At 35.5% G+C, this 19591-nt stretch overlaps 3 protein-coding genes across 3 annotated transcripts; 1 reads left to right on the top strand and 2 right to left on the bottom strand.

The window, feature by feature from the left end:
• Positions 1-2199: 2199 nt before the first annotated feature.
• Positions 2200-5376, bottom strand: LOC102234003 (cytochrome b reductase 1). Its single transcript, XM_005799345.2, has 4 exons — positions 4882-5376; positions 3554-3762; positions 3205-3359; positions 2200-3121 (listed from the first exon to the last, which is right to left on the bottom strand). The coding sequence occupies exons 1-4, from the start codon at positions 5066-5068 to the stop codon at positions 2860-2862; spliced, it is 813 nt and encodes a 270-aa protein (XP_005799402.1). The 5' UTR covers positions 5069-5376; the 3' UTR covers positions 2200-2859.
• Positions 5377-6076: 700 nt separating this feature from the next.
• Positions 6077-12155, bottom strand: dcaf17 (DDB1 and CUL4 associated factor 17). Its single transcript, XM_005799399.3, has 14 exons — positions 12003-12155; positions 11814-11917; positions 11221-11311; positions 10922-11058; positions 10748-10826; positions 10410-10499; positions 10228-10335; positions 10026-10128; positions 8636-8775; positions 7634-7743; positions 7440-7524; positions 7292-7375; positions 6646-6801; positions 6077-6341 (listed from the first exon to the last, which is right to left on the bottom strand). Exons 1-14 carry the CDS (start codon positions 12129-12131, stop codon positions 6234-6236), a joined length of 1524 nt encoding a protein of 507 aa, XP_005799456.2. The 5' UTR covers positions 12132-12155; the 3' UTR covers positions 6077-6233.
• On the top strand, positions 12087-18929 carry mettl8 (methyltransferase like 8). Its single transcript, XM_023337531.1, has 11 exons — positions 12087-12204; positions 13535-13691; positions 13834-13925; positions 14018-14175; positions 14286-14357; positions 14472-14521; positions 15179-15239; positions 16244-16383; positions 17437-17543; positions 18199-18264; positions 18647-18929. Exons 2-11 carry the CDS (start codon positions 13540-13542, stop codon positions 18799-18801), a joined length of 1053 nt encoding a protein of 350 aa, XP_023193299.1. The 5' UTR covers positions 12087-12204; positions 13535-13539; the 3' UTR covers positions 18802-18929.
• The last annotated feature ends 662 nt before the right edge of the window (positions 18930-19591 follow it).

Genomic DNA, 19591 nt, shown 5'->3' with positions numbered 1-19591 from the left:
AACTAACCTGTTGACAACTTTGAAAAAATTACCATTATTTTATATATATATATTCTAACAATATCATAATAACAGCAAAATTGATTTTAAGTCTAGATTTAGTCAAACTCAATGTCTCTAGAGATACCAGAGACCATAACCAGATTCTGTTGCATCTGGCAACAGAAGCTGTAAAGTTCAATTTCTCAGCTCAAGGATAATGCAGAGCAGTTCTGAAGTGGGTTGTGTGCCCAATTGTTGTGAAAAATAAGGCACATGTGTGTCCACATGCTTTAAAGGTTCATTCATTCATTCGTGTTGCTACAGTGATTTTATGGCTGGGAACTCTATATTGATAATGGCTTATGAACTTTTTGATGTACTCCTCTTGCAATAAAAGTTTAAAGACTATATTTACTTAGTTTATCTTAACTTCTTTGATGAGTTTTAGAGAGAAAAAATATTTGTAGAACATATAATGTCACATCTGGTTCATAACATAGTACTGCTCAGACATGTGCATTGAAATTATTGACTTGGACAACTTTCAACAGTGGAATCATAACAAATCTAAAAACTTAAAAATTAATAAAAAGCTGATAGAAAAGTTAACTTATTGTGAATTTTCTATCTATTTGCATGTTATTATTTTTACATCAGTGTCTATAAAAAGCATTCGCCTCTTTGGATGTCTTACTCTTTTAATACAATTACAAATCAATCATGAGAAACATAGTTGGGATTTTTGGCCAAAAAAAAAAATCTTTAATAGAGTAAGAACTGATTTCTACAAAATACTGCAAAATTAATGTAAAATAAGTGATTTTATAAATATTTACCTCCTTCAAGTCAGTATTCAGTAGTTGCAATCAGAGTATGGAGAATGTGTGGATAGGTCCCATTAAGACTTTCACATCTGGACACTGCAATTTTACTCCATGCTTCCTCGCAGAACTGTTCCAACTTTGTCCGGTTGCTGTGGCTGAGCTGTGACCTGCCATTTTCAAGTTCTCCCACAAATTCTCTATCGGATTGAGGTCTGGGCTTTGATTGGGCCACTCCAGAACATTTACCTTGTTGTCTTCAAATCATTTCTGTGAAGCTTTAGGTCACTGATGGCGTCATCTTCTTGATGGAAAATAAATGTTTTCCGAAGTTCTGTAGCAGGTGGAAACAAATTGCCCTCCAGGATTTCTTCATATTTTGCAGTATTTATTTTACCTTCTTCCTTTACCAACTTTCCAGGAGCTGCTGGTGAGAAGTGTCACCACAGCGTGATGCTGCTGCTGCCACCGCCATGCTTTACAGCAGGGATGGCATGCTTTTGGTGATGTGCAGTGTTTGGTCTGGAAGGTGATACTACAATCATTTGATCTCCATTTCATACCTTGTGAGACGAGCAGCACCAATTGGCTGGACCTCTGGTTAATTGGGTCGGTCACTTTAAAAGGGGTGAACATTTTAGCACTTATTTTGTGTTGCACATTTTTATTTGTCATAATATTGTGGAAATCAGTTTTTACCTGGAAATTAAATGTGCTTTTTGTCACCATGTCAAAAATATTTTTTTTTAAGCTATGATTGATCTGTAAAGAGTAAAACATCCAATGAGGCGAGAACTTTATAGCTATTGTATTCCACAGTAGAGACAAAATAAATGCAAAGCAAAACATGTAAAGCAACAAACAGTACAAAATTTATTAAAAACTCAGTAAAAGTAAAAAAAAGAAAATCATCTATATTAGGATAAAAAATTAACTGTGGGATTATTCTACAGTGCATATCTATTCCATTGTGAGCGTCTACATCCTGTTCCCACACAGATTATTGATATTTACATGCACATGTAGCAATAAATGTTGGTGAAATATAAACTAAAATAATATTTTGGTGTGCAAAAAAGTTACAATTCAAAGTTTAGTAGTATTTTAAGTTTTTTTGTATTTTCTAAACAGTGTATGCTGGTTTAACAATACAACCATCTTCATAATGTCAGTTTGTGTCACTGCTTGGGGACACCAGGTGGTCCCCTTTTGTGGTGTTGCAAACATTTACAGGGACTTGCATGTTGTGCAGAGACATATCAGGGCCAAATAATAGAGTGCAAATATCTTCAAACATCCCTTATCTTATTGGTCTTGGCTTTCAACTAAAGGATATTTGACAATTATTTTGCAGTTTGAAAGTTGAAAGACCAAAATGTAAAAATACCAAATTACATGCAACAAAAAAAAAATCTTCATTTGCAAAAAATCTGGGTGGGGGGTCATAATTTGAGAACTGAGTACAATACTGAGCTTGATGTCAATAAAGCATGCTGGTGGCTCTGGAATGATTTGGTGACTAAGCTGATGTCAGGTGCGGTGTCAAATTGTATATACAGTATATGTGAATGCAGGAAGGCATTTTTAAGATTATGGTCTGTCAAAAATAATACTTTCAACTACTTTAGACCAATGTCCAAAGCAGTAAAAACTTAGAACACAGAAAGAAAAAACAAACATAATGTAGTCATTCATGGTTTGGTCTCTGTAGTGATTCAACCTCAAAATGATTAAATCAACATTACATTATCTTGACAGATAAACTAAACAAAGGGCAGCCATGATCCAAAAGGAGACATTTGGATTGTCCTTCATGAACATTGGAGAAAGGTTCCTAAAGACTGATTAATTAAATAATAAGAAAGCTTGAAGAAGACAATGTAAAACAGAGAGATGGACACTGAAAATTATTGCAAACATTATGTGTATTTTTCACTTTTTAATGTTTGCATGTTTCAACAGATATTTCCTGGGAAACTAGAGATTATTTGAAGATATTTGCACAGCATTTTTTATTCCTATGATACAAACTGTCAGCCTACTGTAGCTCTCTGATTTATTTGCTATTCCTCTTCCTGACATCTCCATCGGTCTCACAATTGGCTCCATCTTCCAGTTCAGACATTGCCGGACCACCTTTGCTGTTGTCCTCACTTCCCCTGTTGGTATGCAGAGAATGTGCAATCTGGTCACTGGGGCGTTTCCAAGACGCTCGAGTGGCAATCCAGAGGATAAGAGCCCCGAAAACAACCAGGAGGAGTCCCAACACATTCACAAAGATTGCCTCTGGGGGAGAGTCTTTATACTTCGGGTTGGCCCTGTATGTTAGAGAAATAAATAATGTTACACTCATTTGTGCCAAACATTTACCTATAAACATCTGAATTGCTTAAATACTTACAGGCCAAAGATAAGTTTTTCTGTAATTCCCATGAGAGCAACTGCTATGATACTGGTGAAAAGAAAAAGACCGCTGTAGACATGGATGGGCATAAAAGCTGCTCTCCAGGCCACAGGTGTAACTGGTATCAGGTACAGGCCGACTCCGAGAACAAGCTGCCCATTGAAGAACAAGGGAAGGAAAAAAAAAGCTTATCAGATGCTTCAGTCATGCAACTTTTATTCCTCATGTCTTCATGATGCAGAAATGAGCAGGAAAAAACAACTTAAGCAATGAAAAAAAAAAAAAAACCTAAGTGTCGTAATCAATTATGCTGAGTAGGTTGTGAATGAAAATAGGGTCCATTTACCTGCAAACCATACAGTATAACTGCCATCAGGCCCAGCCAGCTGTGCAGACTGTACATGTTGGGGATCTTGGCAGCGTTGTGAAAGTCAAAAACGGCCACCATGGCAATAACAGCGAAAATGAAGGCTGTCAAGTTCAAGCCTGCATGGATGAACTTCATCATGAGTTTACTGCATTGCCAGGTCCAGGGAAGCCTGTAGACAATTATGGCTGCAAGAGAGGATCAGTGGCTCCATCAGTGCTTGAACCACATAAAAACAGCTGACTCATTAAGACTTACAAAAAAATGCAACTTTTTAAAGTTACACAATGTGAAATCGTTCTTGCTTCCTGCTGCTGATCTACACTGCCTTACAAAATTATTAATGTCCATTTAGGTTTTTTATTATTATTTTGTATCATTAAAACTTCAATATATTCTATTGGGATTTTATGTCATAGACAAACACTAAGAGGCACATTCCTAAAGGTTTACACTTAATTAATTATAGGTTTTTAACTGGGCCATTCCAGCACATGAATATGCCTTCACCTAAACAATTGTATTGTAGCTTTAGCTGTATGTTTCAGGTTGTTGTCAAATCCTTTGCAGCTTTGAAGAGATTTTTTTTCAAGGATTTTTATAAATTAAACTCTATTCATTTTCACACAAACTCAAGCCAGCATCCCGTTCCTGCCACTACCAGACTTCACAATGAGGATAGTGTGTTCAGCACAACGTGTAGTGTTAGTTCCCTGCATTTAAATACCTTAAAAATTTAAGTTCAACCTGATCAGCTGTCCACTCTCCATCGGTCCACATGTTTGCTGTGTATTGTAGAAAACTTGACACTTTTCCAAAAAGGCTGAATTTGTTACAACTATGAATTGAAAAGTGCTATGTGAGATGTTCACATCTTAAGATGTTTTTTTTTTTAACTAGGTCAGCTTTGAAGTTCTCAAGTACTTTATCCCAGACCTAACTGCAGTGTCCCTTGGTTTTCAGTAATGTTTTCCAATAGAAATACTTACCATAATTTTACTACTATTGGTCAAAAAACTGTGTATCTTTTTCCTTCCACTTCACAATTAGTGGACTTTGTGTTAAAATCCACCACTTAAAATCCCAAAATAAAGTTTAGAGCTGAAGCATGACAAAGTATGAAAAGATTAAACGGACATGGACATTTTTTCCTTTCAATTCACTGCCAACACCGCCCTCCCCCAAGATTCTGGAGGATAAACAGTCCCGTTCAACATGGTTTCTCCCACTAACTTCCTCTCTGGGCGTCTATAACAGCCACATTCTGTTTTCAGACTTCTTGGAATGAGAGTAGTCATCCATCTCACCTGTGCCCTGCAGGAAAATGAAGCCTGTGACGACCAGCACCGGATGCCAGTTGAATTCTGCCAGTCCTCCGTTCCAGTCCAAGCCTTCCTTAAAGTAGAGAACCCACCTCAGCACGAATATTATGGAGACAAACCCGACAGCTCCGGCAGCGGAGAGAGCGAACAGGAACTGCTTCAAATTCTCCATCGCGCATCAGTGAGCGAGAAGATCAGCACCCAGGGTCAGGAGGACGCGTCTGAACTGCAGCAGCTGTTTTCAAACATCCAAAAACTATTTCAAGCAAAAGAAACGAGGTCACGTGACAGGGAGGCACGTAACTGTTTGGAGGAGTGACATTTTGTAACTTGCGTGCTTACGGAGGATTCAGGACCCGTAAAAAAAAACAAAAAAACAGCTCTTTGTGCTGTGTCATCCTCTGACCTCAGCTGAACACTTGGCTGTTAAATGTTTTTCTCTCTGCAAGGCCAACCACAGACACAGAGTCAAGTCTGAATGACACAACTTTCAAAACAGCCGTTAAAAGCTAGTATTATGAGAGATGGCTCTCCGCCCAGAGCGTCACTCTATCTTATGAAAACTGTTGCATCAGTATCATTAAAAACATTTTTTTTCAGTTGTTCATTGTAAATCAATGAGTACTGGGCGCCAACTAGTGTCGCACTGTGTAACAGCTGGTAAGTGATATGCAGTATTTATTCAGTTCAATTAAAAATACAGCCAAAATTAATTAATTAATTAAATAAATAAATATAAATAATGTAATTATTGCAAAATGTATTAAATAAAGAAGCCAAATAATTATAAGCTTATTAGTTGATCTAATTTTGGCTTAACCGGCTCTCCGGGAGATTAAATGTCGCGGAAACTTAAACTGCACACATTTCTTCTAATAGTTGTAATAGATGATGATGGAAGTGGATCTAAAGAATCCTGTGACTAAGGAATTTGTTTTATCACTGTTAAGTGAAGAGAATCCTCTTGATTGTTTATTAAACTGTAACTTTTTAAGAAGCCTTAATCTGTCAGCAAAGTACTGTTTGAAATTGTTTGCACTGATGTTCAAATTAAAATGAAGGATTTCTAAATGTACTTTTAAAAATCTAAATAAAATGAGTATGTACTGTATGTGCGTGACAAAAAGCAAGAGAGAGAAAGCAGCTTTGAAAAGTATACAATTTATTGTTGTAAAAAAAAACAAAGTTTTTGCAGTTGTTAGTGATTACAGAAATTTACAATAAAGAAAACAGATATTCAGACAAAATAAAATATACAAGTATCCACAAGTTTACTACTCCTTCCAATAACTTTACAACATTGGAAAAAACATCACAATATCATTCAGTCAATTTTGTCATTTAGTGATGGTCCTGAGTTTATAAACATAGCAGCAGAACTGGCTGCCCTTTTGCTCAATGTGAACAATGGTGTCTCTGTCAAAGAACAGCTCATGTGGATAAGTCTGAAACAGAGGACAGAAATGCATTAACACACACACAGCTTGATGTTTATTTCTTTACTTTAGAACCCACTACGTTCTTATTTTGTACCACTCATAGCCAATTTTTCCGAATCTACTGCCATGCGGTACCAAGTAGTTAGTTTCTTTTGTTGAAGCATGGACATAATAGTTATAAACGTACTCAAACACAGAAAAATATATATTATTTTTAAAGGTTTTATATGACCCTTTTTCTACTGACAAGAAAAGGCTCATTAGTTAACGCAAAATATGTCAAATTAATAAGATTCTTTATATTACAAACCTCATCCCAAGGCTCATCCAGATCAATCTTTCGCTGTAACCGCCCTGTTTGGTTGTCATGCAGTTGGACATGAGCTCTGCCCTCCTCGCCCTCCCCGTTAGTTACCGCTATGGCCAGAAGGTCGAGTTCATCCTCGTATTCCAGCAACCGAAATGTCTGAAATATCAAAATCCACATCCAAGTATAGATTTATTATGTGTTGCTTTGGAACAAATCCTGCTAGTATGACTGGAAACCTTTTTGGTTCAGACAGCTAGATGGCGTTAGACTATGTTTAATTTAGAGATGATCCTTCATCAACTTGTAAGTGTTTTCAGAGAGTGTTCGCTCTTCTCTAAACAGATGAGTGATCAGATTTTGTGCAGATGGGATTGATTTATAGTAAAATATCTGTCTGCTAAATCTGCTGTCTGTTATATGTCTCTAGATTCTCGGCAACAGCATTAAGATGCATAAGCAGATTTAAACGCGAACAAGGGCAAAAACATGTATGTATTTTTGTTTTCATATGAATTAAACCAGGGGCCTCAGGGCCCAGGGGCAGTTATATCAGTTAACCTTGATATAACTGCCCCTGTACAAGTACAAGAAGTACTACGCCTGTGTGATTTTGTTTATATCAAGGTTCAGAACAATCTATTGGTACCTCCTGCATTGGGTCATCATCCAGTTGTTGAAATCTCGATCTCACTGTCCGGCCTGAAGACGTGACGGTGACACGAGGGGACGGCTGCAGAACGTGAGTATTAATAAAAGATCTCATATACAGTAAAGACGTTAAATATTACACCTACATGGCTTCGATGTGTTGTCAGAGAGTAATCCTCTAGCACCTCTGATGGCAAAGGACTGTTTAGTTCACTAATGACTTTCAGCACACTTCAAAAGAAAGACATACATAATCATGCAGTATGTGTAAGCGACACAGAAGACAACAATGCCGTTTTATAATACTATTTATATTGTTAACCTTGACCGGATCACTCACTTTATAGTGTTAGGTCCAATGTGGATGACTCTCCCTGAATCAGCTGGATGGAAGAAGATGACGTCACTCTCAAGAGAGCAACAGTTCATGTTCTGGATTCCATTTTTTGCCTAATATCATAAAGATTTATAGTTAAAGGCATGGTGCAAACCCAGCTTACAGCTGGGCAAAACTCAACCATCACAGCATCAACATCTTGCACACTTAAATTGGACAACACGTGACATGCTGTGGCTTTTTTCATTATCAACAATATTTTGCTACCATCAGTCGCTTGCAAAACTAATTCACACCCTTTGAACTTTGTCATATTTTCTCATGCTACAGTGACAAACATTAATATAATCTGTTTGGATTTTTTGTGAAAAACCAACACAAAGTAGTGAAAAATTGCTTCATAAAAGAAAAATCACAGTTTCATAAATTGTCTAAAAACTGAAAAGTGTGTTGTGCATTTGCATTCAGTCCACTGTATTCTGATATTCCTGAATAAAATTCAGGGCAATCATTTGCCTTCAGACGTCACCTAATTAGTAAATAAAATCCACCCGTGTTTCCCTCAATATAAATCCAGATGTTCTTTGAGAGAATCAGAAATTAAACATCATCATGAAAAACAGGGGAATCAACAGAAAGGTCTGAGAGGAGGTTGTAAAGTTTAAAGCACAATTAAGTTACCAAACACTGACGTATTAGACGTCTCACAGAGCTCTGTTCAATACATCAACAGAAGAGTATTGGAAGCATACATAAGAAAGAATGGGTTGCAACTGATGTTGCCATTGCAATACTTAGCCAGTATTTTTATATTGCAAGGTTTTCTAATATTATGTCTAGTCAAAGTCTAATGATACACCATTCAAAGCTTACTGATTTGTACTTTAAAGAGCACTAATCAGGTCCATGTTTGTAATTTGTCCCAAATACTGATGAACAAATCATTTGCTCATCAGTCAAAAAACAGATGTTGTACTGCGAAGATGAAGAAAACTCTAAATTTACCAAAGTGCTGTCCTTGAGTGCAGAGATGTAGTGAGTCCCTCTGTGTTTTTTGTGTGGTGGAGTGTAAATGTAGTGCCAAGGGAAGCCGCCGATCTGGATACCATTGTGAGAGAATGCCTCAAAAAGAAGTGGTGGCGGTTCTGTGAAATAAAAAAAAACACATATTTCCAGTAACAATTTGTGTGTGTGTCTGTATTTTTTATTACTTTATTGGCTCTAGTGGCCTTCATTTGAAAGTGGTTAGACAGGAAAATGGATAATGAGAGAGAGGGAAGACCTTCAGCAAAGGTCATCAGGTCGGGACTCGAACCTGTGACTGATGTGTCAAGGACAAGAGCCTCCTTACGTGGGTTGTGCTTTACTCTGCGCCACCATAGCACCCAACAATTTATGTTTAACTCCTTCTAACTTGTACCTATTCTATGAAGGAGGTTCAAAAGACCCAGGGTTTGTTGAAGTGAACTTGCTCAAGTTACCCTAACAATGGAGATTAAATTTGAGTGGTTATATGTTTATACTAGCATGTCAAACAGACGGAGTTGAAATCTAAGAATCAATCCCAATAAAGCAGCAGGATCGCTTGCAAAAAACCAGCCACCCGCTCCGACATTTCATGTTTTCTATTGCAATAAGTTATTGTGCTGCAGGTGTTTTCGGTTCTGAATACAGAACAATTCCAACCACATATTTGAGGTTAAGCCACTGTTGATTTTAAAGTTTTTTTGCACTGAAAACGCTGCCCAGCAGACAAATATCCTCCCATCTCATTTTCTGTCATCCAGACATCCAGTAATTTCTAGCATCCACAAACATTTCTACAGAATGCTACATTTATTAATTTAATTAAAAAAATATAAACTAAACTGGCATATAATGAAGGAAAAAAGTAAAAGTGGAGAAAAAAAACCTTTCATTTAAAGAGTTAAAATTTCAGAAAATGTATGAATAATAAGAGGGAAGAAAAGAATATTAAAAAAAAGGCCAACCCAAAATTTGTCCAACAAGCATCTTTGTGTCGTTATAAACAATGTTGCCAAAAAATTAACAATTAATCAGAATTAATGTTGGTTGCAATCTTAGATGCTACCACGCGGGGATAATACCACCCAGAGAGTATTAATTTATTTTTTGGGTGGTATTTTTAATTTACATTTCATTGTAACAAGAAGCGTTCTTGTTATAAGAAGAGACGGCTTCTTTATTATTTGTTTTTCTTAGTTGGAGGCTGGAGAAAAATTTACTTTTTGTATTTATTCATAAAAAAATTGCTAACACTTTTAAGTTAAGAAAATTTTCTGAATATTTGCTATGGTAATGAGGACTGAAGTTTATAAAGGCTTAATAGATGGAGAACTAAATGAAGGAATGCCACAGGGTTAAAGTGCCTCACCTGTGATCTGGATGTTAACTGGGATACCAAATGGAACGTCCCCGACGGTTCTATGTCCCAGCAGGGGACTCTGCTGTCCCAATGTCAACTCTTCAATTAAGCACTAACAACAAAGACAGTTATTTTTCATCTAATGTATTCTATAAACACATTTCAAAGATAGCTTGTTAATGGAGATCGTTCCAGCTGAACACATACATACTCTTTGGACAACGTGTTCAAAACTGTACAGTTTCACTGACTTGTTACTGTAAGACACAGCAAGGACACCCTGGGACAGAACCACATCTGTAACACCACTTCCAAATCCCTGAAATAAAATAATTTCCATTTTATAACATGAATCCCAAATCAGGTACACTTATATGATTAAATTAACTATACCTTTTTATTTATCTCCAAAATCCCCACAATTTGCAAGGGGAAAACATGAAAAATGGCCATGTGCATGACTACATTCTGCGATATACCTGCCTGAGGGAGAAAAAGCAAAACAATTACATAGATTTTGTTAGATATGTTATTAAAAGGAAACAAAAATGTTTAATTCTTAAAGTAGACCCCCTTACTACATAAAAACCATTGTTTCTTGATTTATTCATTCATTTATTTCAGAATAACAACTCAAGATGCTTAAATTATCATTAAATTAGGAATATAGGCTTTCAATGTCTATAAAAGTGCAATATGTTTCAAATTAGCTTAAAATAATAGATTTTTACCTGTCTTGCCAAGGGTGTTTCTTTGTTCTGAACAGATTTAATGTAAAATGTTTCTTGTGGAACATTCCAGGCAAGATATCTACAAAACAGAAGTGCAAGGTTTAAAATATACTTTTATAACAAAAAAATAAATTATAACCCATCAAAGGACAAAGAGCTGAGTGTTAAATATACCTGTACTTGTATTTAGGAGAGAGATAAATTCTCTGCAGCTCTTTTCCTGTTTCAGCTGAAATGCGGCAGAGCCAGTTATCTGCTGTCAGAGCTAAGAGGCAGGGTTTATGTTCAGAGGGAGAGGATAAAGTTTTGTCCTGAAACAAACCAACAAAATCAACAAAATCAGGATATACTTTATTGATTAAATATAATTCTAAAGTTGACTTGTAAATTGTTGTAATAGAAGGTAGTTTATCTTTGCAAAAACAGTTACATGTCACAAATGAAGTACATAAATATTTCTAAATTTTACTCACAAGAGGGCTCTGACAAAGCAGAGCATCTTCAATCTTCTGCTGTTTGGACTTCTTTGGGAATTTGTATAAATTCTGGGGCTGATCGTGGACACTAAAATCAGAAGATTTATGTTACATACTAGAACAATATAATGTAAGTAATACTATAGCAGACAAGGGAGCTTTGATCTGTCTGAGGAGAAATCTTAATGTAAAAATACAGACTCTGGCAAAAAGTCTAACAGATAAAATCTGAATGCAGTGTCTGAACTCTGAAGCCTAAATTATTTCAATTCTGCTAGCAAAGTGTTGTTGAAAACTGCAAACAATGGAAAGAAATAATCTACTTGCCACCTCTACATGTCACCAATGTACACATTTATCCCAGAGTAGCTGCTTGTATGTGCTTTACTTTACAACAGCAATTAGTTTTGCTAGCTAAAACTGCACTAAAGTATGGTATACCTTTGGCTGTACAAGACTGTCCCTTTTATAATTCAGGTTCCCTGACATGTTTTTGAGAGACAGCTGTGCTCAAATTGCTGAAGTCTCAACATTGAACTTAATAAATTAGATTACTCTGTAAATAATACAAGTGAATAATCCATACTCACCAACTGTAGCAGTTCTGGTAATTATCAAAGTAGATTCTACCACTGTCGTACATTATTGCTGTTTTTGAAGTCTTGCTCCAAACTTTAATGAAGCTCCTGTTTTCCTGCAGTGAGGCAACAATTGTGTATAGTAAAATATATATTGAAAGCAGGAATTGATACAATTTTAAAGTGCTTCCTTTATGTTACATGAAGAGTGATGCTCCTGAGGATTTTCAAGCAGAATCTGTGTAAAGTCCCAGTATCCCGGATCCCTCTGCTCCTCTGGTTCAGCAAATCAGCTGTGCTAGAAGTCATCATTCTGCGGGGTGGCGCCATCTGCAGGCGGAGCTTCTCAACAAACCAAAGCCTCCAAAGGTTCAATCAAACGGCACACGAGATCCAGAACTAGGTAAGGATGGGGATGTTCTCCAACCCGAAGAGCTATTTACCAAATTTTATCTTTCCCAGATCGCAGTAGTTCTCAGCGTAAGTTAGCATGGAAGCCATCAGATATAGCTTTTATTTTTAGCTAAAAACCTCGATCATAGATATTTTTGCCAAAAGTGATTTGCATATCTACATAGTCAGAGGGACCTGTCCCAAAGTTAGGAAAAGTTTGGTATAATTTACAGGTCATCGATTTTATCTGAGGAAATTAATGTCGCTTTTCGGTTGGTGTTGTAGTTAGCTGGCCGTTAGCCTGTTCAGCTGCATGTTTGCCAAGCGTCTTCTTCTACGGACAAAATAAGAAAACATTTCCGACTGAAACCACAGCGCCGACATTCGTTAGCTTTAGTTTGTTGATGTAGTTTTATTAGATCCACTTATTTCCTGTAATACACGTGTTAAAACATAGACAAAAATACAAACAAGTCAGACACTCTTGTGCGCTTTCAAATCACCACATAAGCTATTTTCCATTTATATTCTGCTCATTTTGTAATATATTGCTTTCTGTTTTGGTTACCTTGTTTTCATGTTTTGTTCAGTATTTTGTTTCCTTTGGGGCGTTTACATCAATTCATCCATTTATTATATGCATTAATTTTGTGTTTCTTTTTTTACTTTAGAGAATAATAATGATGCAGTTTCTAATCTGTAATTCTTTTCAGTGCAAATTGAACATTTGTTAAATAATTGTGGATAAGTAGTCATGAGATTCATTTACAATTTCTGAAACATTATGGATTATGGTTTTACAAGTACAAAATTGCATTTTCAAAATATTCATATACACATTGTTACAGATCCACCATACTTAACACTGGGCTTGTTAAGTAGCCCACGTACTTATCAATTTTCCACGTACTTATCCATTTTTTTCCCCCAGCTGTTTGTAGCTGAAAATCTCAAACTTAGTCTACTTAAAAAGTAAAGTATGAATTAAAAAACATGCTTCTGTGGTATTTATTTTAATTTTTAATTTTAATTGTGCCTACATGTGTGGCAGTTGAGCTTTTGTGAAAACAATTATTATTTAATGTGGAATTCTGTTATTTTTTTCTTAACTGTATAAATGTGCTCAGATTAAAGGTTGGTTTTTTTTCAGTGTGAGGCTGTGCTGCCTCAGTTAAAGATTAATTTATTTTAGTGGGGTTTTTTTGTTGTTGTTTTTTGCGTACAATTTCTAAGGACCCAGTAAATATGCTGGCCTTATTTTAAAACTGCGTGTTGTTATTAACAATTATGTTTCTGTTTCAGTCTCTAACTATAGATTTGAACTCCTTGATCTTTTGCAGAGTAAATGCATAAACAATGGAGCTGCTCTGTGGTCAAACAAGCTTCTGCTTTCTTCTGGTTTTATGTGAGATTAAAGAGCACTAAGGCAAGACCTACAGCTCCTTTGGGTTCACGAATTCTGACAAACCCTGATGACATCTTTAAACACAACATGTGGTCAGTTTCCATCTGTTTTTACCTTCCTAAAGTCTCTCGTTTATCTTTATGAATCAAACACTAACATGGGAAAATCTAGTTTATCCTCCACTTAAGTCAAGACAGCAGTTCTTTTAGTTTTTTTTAATGTTTTCACTATTAGGGACCATGTGCAGTGGACAAAGGAGGACCAAGAAGCTGCTCGGCAGAGGGCAGAAGAAAATTCAAGTATACGACTTCCTTTAACAGAGCAAGGTTACGAACATGTTGCCACATGATAATTTGCCTCATCACGTTACGTAATGTAAAAAAAAAAGTTAAACATTAATCCAATTTCCTTCCTTCAGGTAAATTTAGCACAAATGCTTGCCAGTACTGGGACCAGTTTTACGAGGTGCATCAGGATAAATTCTTCAAAGATCGCAGGTGGCTGTTTTTAGAGTTCCCAGAATTGCTTCCTTCATCTGCAGAAGAAAAGAGGACAAATGCATGCCGCAGTCATCAGGTAGCAGCAGAGCCAGCTAGCAGTAGCTCCCGCACTAATGGGGAAACGGGACACTGTCAACACAATGATCCCATTCAGCACAGCCAAAAACAGATACCTTTTATTTCCAGGAAGCAGCAGCAGAACCAAATGAAACCATCTCTCCTTTTCCTGGACAGCATGCGTCTTTCAGGATTTTGGAGGTTTTAAAAAATGTTCACTTTCTTCATGTTTATGCTTATCCCTTTCCTTAGTTTTAGATTTTTAGAGTGTTATTTAACTTCTTTAACTTGACCTTTCACTGTATCTCTTCTCAGGTTGGATGTGGAGTTGGTAACAGTGTATTTCCCATTGTTAATACCATAAAGTAGGTCATATTTTTAACTGATTTACACATAATTATTTACATAAAGATTTATATGTTTGATATTTGATCACTCTAATGTTTTATCTACAGATGTACTGATTGGGCTCATGTTCTCATTTTTTCTTTCTTCTTTTAACATGCAAAATGTTGTATGTGTAAACTTTGATTTAATTCAATTAAAATGATCAAACTTTGACCCTGAAAGAGAACAGATTCACCGCATGTTCCATGATTGAGGTAGTAGCATTAGATCCAATGTTAAAAGAAGTTGCAAGAATATCATTTACATTCATGAATCAAATCATATGTTTGTCGGGTTTATCTGATTTTAATTAAACACCAAACGAAGTGCATCAAAAGAATGAACTGTTTGCTGATGAGTTTCCTGGCAGAAAAAGTGGAAGTTTCCAGTTTTTAATAATTTAAAAAAGGAAAAAAAAAATGTGCTGATCAGTGGTTACTTGGCCAATGTGATATTTGGATAGTTCACCAGTTTTATTTTGACATTAAGCAGGTAACTCCTGAAATTTTCAAGGTCCATGTTTTGTTGAAGTGATGAAGGATTCTTGATTCAAAGGAACAAAATTATCCAAAGCTGCAGTACATATCCACTTATGGTTATGTGATATTTTCAGAGCTGGTTCTTTTGTTTCACAGGAACACAGACTCCTTTTTATACTGCTGTGACTTCTCCGCTCGTGCCATTCAGCTGGTTAAGGTAAAACTTATTAGTATAAAAAACTAAGTAATAATGTTGAATAATGTTGAATTCTAAATGAACAGACAGTTATGCATTTCTACTTCATTAATAAAACTTGAGCGAGATGTTTATATCAACCAAGATTAACTTGTTTCAAAGAGTCCTGTTATACTGAATTTGTTGAAAACAGGACTCTTCAAAAGTATTAATTTTATGTGAACTTATTTGACACACTGAATATGAACTTATTACAAATTTCAATGTATCTCTATCCCTTGGATTTTTTTTTCTTACAGTGCTTTTTTGATAAATCCTGTTAGAAGCAGTGAAGCAGACGCTTACCGTCCTGCTGAATATTCAACAAGAACTTCAATAGAACAGTTTAACACAAATCATATTCCTGTGTTAGAACGGTCCAGATAAAATCCAGGCCTAAATTCATTTTACAATCTGTAGGAAGATTTGAAAATTCTTCCTACAGAGAACTTTCTAGAGGTCTCAGATACTTTCTTTGCTCTCTAAATGAGATATTTGTAATAAGCCTAGTCAGTGATCTGTTTTGTATCAAATTAAATCTCTATGGTGAGGATTGAAGACAAGAGGGCTTGAAAAAGACCCCCAGAACCTTCAAGATTTTACAGCTTGCATGGAATAATGCAGCCAAATCACACCTGAGCCATGCACAAGAATAACCTTTTATTAAAGTAATGTCTTGAAGTTGTCATTACCAAATAGGGCTTTTTAAAACAAAGTACTGGTACTTAACACATTTTTGTAATTTCATTCAGCAATCTTGAAATAATCCTTATCTTTCCATTTTTTGCACTCATAACTTCTTTGGTGATTACTTTGCAGTGATATATTTGTATTTGAAGATTATTTGGGTTATTGCAGGCATATTTAATCTTAGAAAAACATTGATTTGTTTAAAACTTATTTTACACACCAATGAAAATCTCCCACATTAATTTGGGAACAGAGACAATTTAGTGAATGTGACTTAGTTTATTTCCCTCTAACAGGACCATCCAGACTATGATGATTCTGTGTGTCATGCCTTTGTCCACGACATTTGTGAGGAGGCGGACTCTTTCCCTTTTCCTCCTCAGAGCCTGGATACTATCCTAGCAGTCTTTGTGCTCTCTTCCATCCATCCTCAGCGGTAGGTGAAGATTACAGTATAAAGAAGAGTTATTTATCAGCGAGCTGCTCATTCACCTTTCACAACCCTCCAACCCTCCTCTTCATGTTCCCTCGACTTTGAGTACCTATTTGTTTTTTAAGGCCCCAGTACGATGCCACTTAAAAGTATTCATATCCCTTGGGTTCTTTTTCTTACTCTGCTGTTTTGATAAATCCTTAGAAGCAGTGAAGGAGATGTTTACCTTCCTGTTGGACATCCAACCAGAACTTCATTAGAGCAGTATAAAACAAATCATATTCCAGTGTTAGAATGGTCCAGTTAAAGTCCAGACCTAAATACAAATGAGAGTCTGTAGGAAGACTTTAAAATGTATGTTCTCAGATGTGTCATGCTCTCCAATTCAACTGATCTTGACCTATTTTACAAAGAAGAAATAGAATATTCTTAGAATAGAATATTTCAGGCTGTGTAAAGCTTGTAGAAAAATACTCCAAAACACTTGCAGTTATAACTGCAGCAAAAGGTGCTCTACATATTATGGACCACAAATGCAAGCAATACTTTTGAGACTTTTAGTTAGAAAATATTTTCATGCTATGCATTTTTTATTCCACTTCAAAATTGTGCCAACTTTGTGTTAGACTAGCACCTAAAGTTGTAACAAAATTCAGAATAAGTACTGTCTCACACAGGATGGATACAAATACAATTCACACAAATCAGATTTATTTGTTAAATAAAAAACCTGCATATTGTTTTCCTTCAACTTCAGGATTCTGCAGTACTTGGTGTGATTCTGTCATATAAAATCTACCATAATAAAATACAATTTTATGGTTGTGATTTGACAAAATGTGAAGAGGTTCAAGGAATATTTATACATAAGCTGGGTGTCAGTTCAATGAAGTACAAGTTAAGAGCTGTGCAGCAGCTGTTTCTGAACAGGAGAAGTATATGTAAATGTTTTCATTGCTTGCTTGCTGCTTGATGGATCACACCTCCATTGACTTTCATTTGCTGTTCACTTACAAATCAACAGTATTTGATTATTTGTATTCTGTTTATTTACAGAGTGCAAAAAGTTGTGAACCAACTTTCAACATATTTGAAGGATGGAGGAGTTTTCCTCTTCCGTGATTATGGGAGATATGACTTTTCACAGCTAAGGTTTAAGAAAGGTGAGGCTCCTCATTGACTTTAAAACAAAATATGTATTTGAATAAGAATGTCAGGATTATTACACAATATGCATTTAAAAAATTCCAGGGTTTTCCTGACTTAATTTCTTGATCTCTCATTTAATGTTCTTATTAAAAAAAGAAAAAATATATAAGTTCACCATGAAATTGCCAATTTTCCTATAGCTCGTTGTAAGGACGGTGAGTGAGTGAATGAATGAGTGAATTAATTAAATCATTAATAAATGATAATAAAGACACCAGGAAAGGAGGAAAAACATAAGGCAAGGGGAAAAGGAGAAACAACAGAAAGAAGTACGGGTACAAAGAAGTAAGGAATTAAATAAGGAAGAAGATGAGAGTAGATGAAAGGACAAGGTGGCAAAGGAGAATAGGAGAGAGGAAAGAAGTACACAAGGAAGTATACGAGGAAGAAAAAAGGATAGACACAACACAACTAGAGTAATAGGCTAGCACAGGTTTTTAAATTTATTTATTTATTTTATTCATACCTTGAAAATAAATTTGAAATAAATACCTTGAAATAAATTTTTATACTTTTGCAGATTTTCTTGACTGTGTAGAAACCCTAGTAGTATATTTTTCCAAATACATATGCCTTCCTGTAATTATTTTGTATTTTTCTAATATTTAGGTCGATGTTTATCAGACAATTTCTACACACGTGGAGATGGAACCTGCGTTTACTTTTTTACCAAAGGTATTGGTAATGACCTAATGTTGTATGCATGTATTCATGCCTAATACAGTACAGTGATGGTGACATTGTCCAGGACTTATGACACCGAACTCAGCTTTGCTGAAGCAAGCAGTTGTGTACTTGTAGCCCTGGTGAATAATGTAAATCCATTCCAATATTTTCTGACTTTATATATTTTTGAATTTATCACATTTTTGAACAAGAAAAAAAATGTAATAACATTTTTTATCCAGTTTAGAGAGAATTTGAAAACTGTATTTAAGAAAATCTGAGTTATAATTGCACATTATTTCTGGATGACTATTAACCTAGAATTTGGAAATTATTTTTGTAGGGGAAAAAAAGCTCTGGTCACTGATTATGTTTTATGCAACATTTACAGAAGAGGTCCATAAATTATTTTCCAAAGCTGGACTTGAAGAAATTCAGAATCTTGAAGACAAACGACTACAAGTGAATCGTGGGAAGAAAGTTGCAATGCGTCGAGTGTGGATGCAGAGCAAGTACAGGAAACCACCTCTACCATCACCATCCTAGAGACCCAATAGCACAGCTGTGTGTTTGTGTGTTAATATATATATATATATATTTGTACTATTTAAATCTCTATTCTGTTATAAAATTTCAGCTGCAGCAAAATAAGTAAAATAAACTAATAAAACATACTGTTGTCTTTTCATCTTACTATATTAATAATAGCATGACTCTTGTAAGACAACTTAGTTAGAGTCATTGGATTTCTGTCTACCTAATATACAATACAAAAGATATTAGAAAATTTAGGTTTAAGTAACCTAATCAGATTGGAAGAACTGACTGATTTTATTGTCAGCCTACTACTTTAACTTTGTCAAATTTTGCACTTTAATAATAGTGTTTTGCAGTCATGCCCACACTACAACCACAATCTCCAATGTGTTTTATTATGCATTTGTGTGATAGTATAACACAAAACTGAGCATAATTGTGAAGGGGAATGAAAAAAATGCATGGTTTGAAAAGTATTTCTCAAATTAGAATCTTTGGATGTAGTCACCTTTTGCTGCAATTACAGCTGCAAATTTTTCAGGATTTATCTTTATCTCTTGCACTTACTGAAACTGTTGCCCATTCTTTGCAAAATAGCTCAAGTTCTGTCAGATTTATTGGAAAGCATTTGAGAATAGTACTTCCCAAATCTTGCTATGGACTTGTTCTGGACTTTGTGCTATTCTAATGAATATGCTTTGTTCTGACTCTGCTATCTTAGCTCTTACTGCAGATAGAGTTCACATTGACAGTTCTGTCAACAGATTCTAGTAGCTGAGTTGTGGATCTCCTCCAGAGT

This window comes from Xiphophorus maculatus, chromosome 7 (assembly GCF_002775205.1).
Source record: "Xiphophorus maculatus strain JP 163 A chromosome 7, X_maculatus-5.0-male, whole genome shotgun sequence".
NCBI lineage: Eukaryota > Metazoa > Chordata > Actinopteri > Cyprinodontiformes > Poeciliidae > Xiphophorus > Xiphophorus maculatus.
The sequence above is the reverse complement of the archived record's forward strand: the minus strand, read 5'-3'. Positions and strand labels throughout refer to the sequence as shown.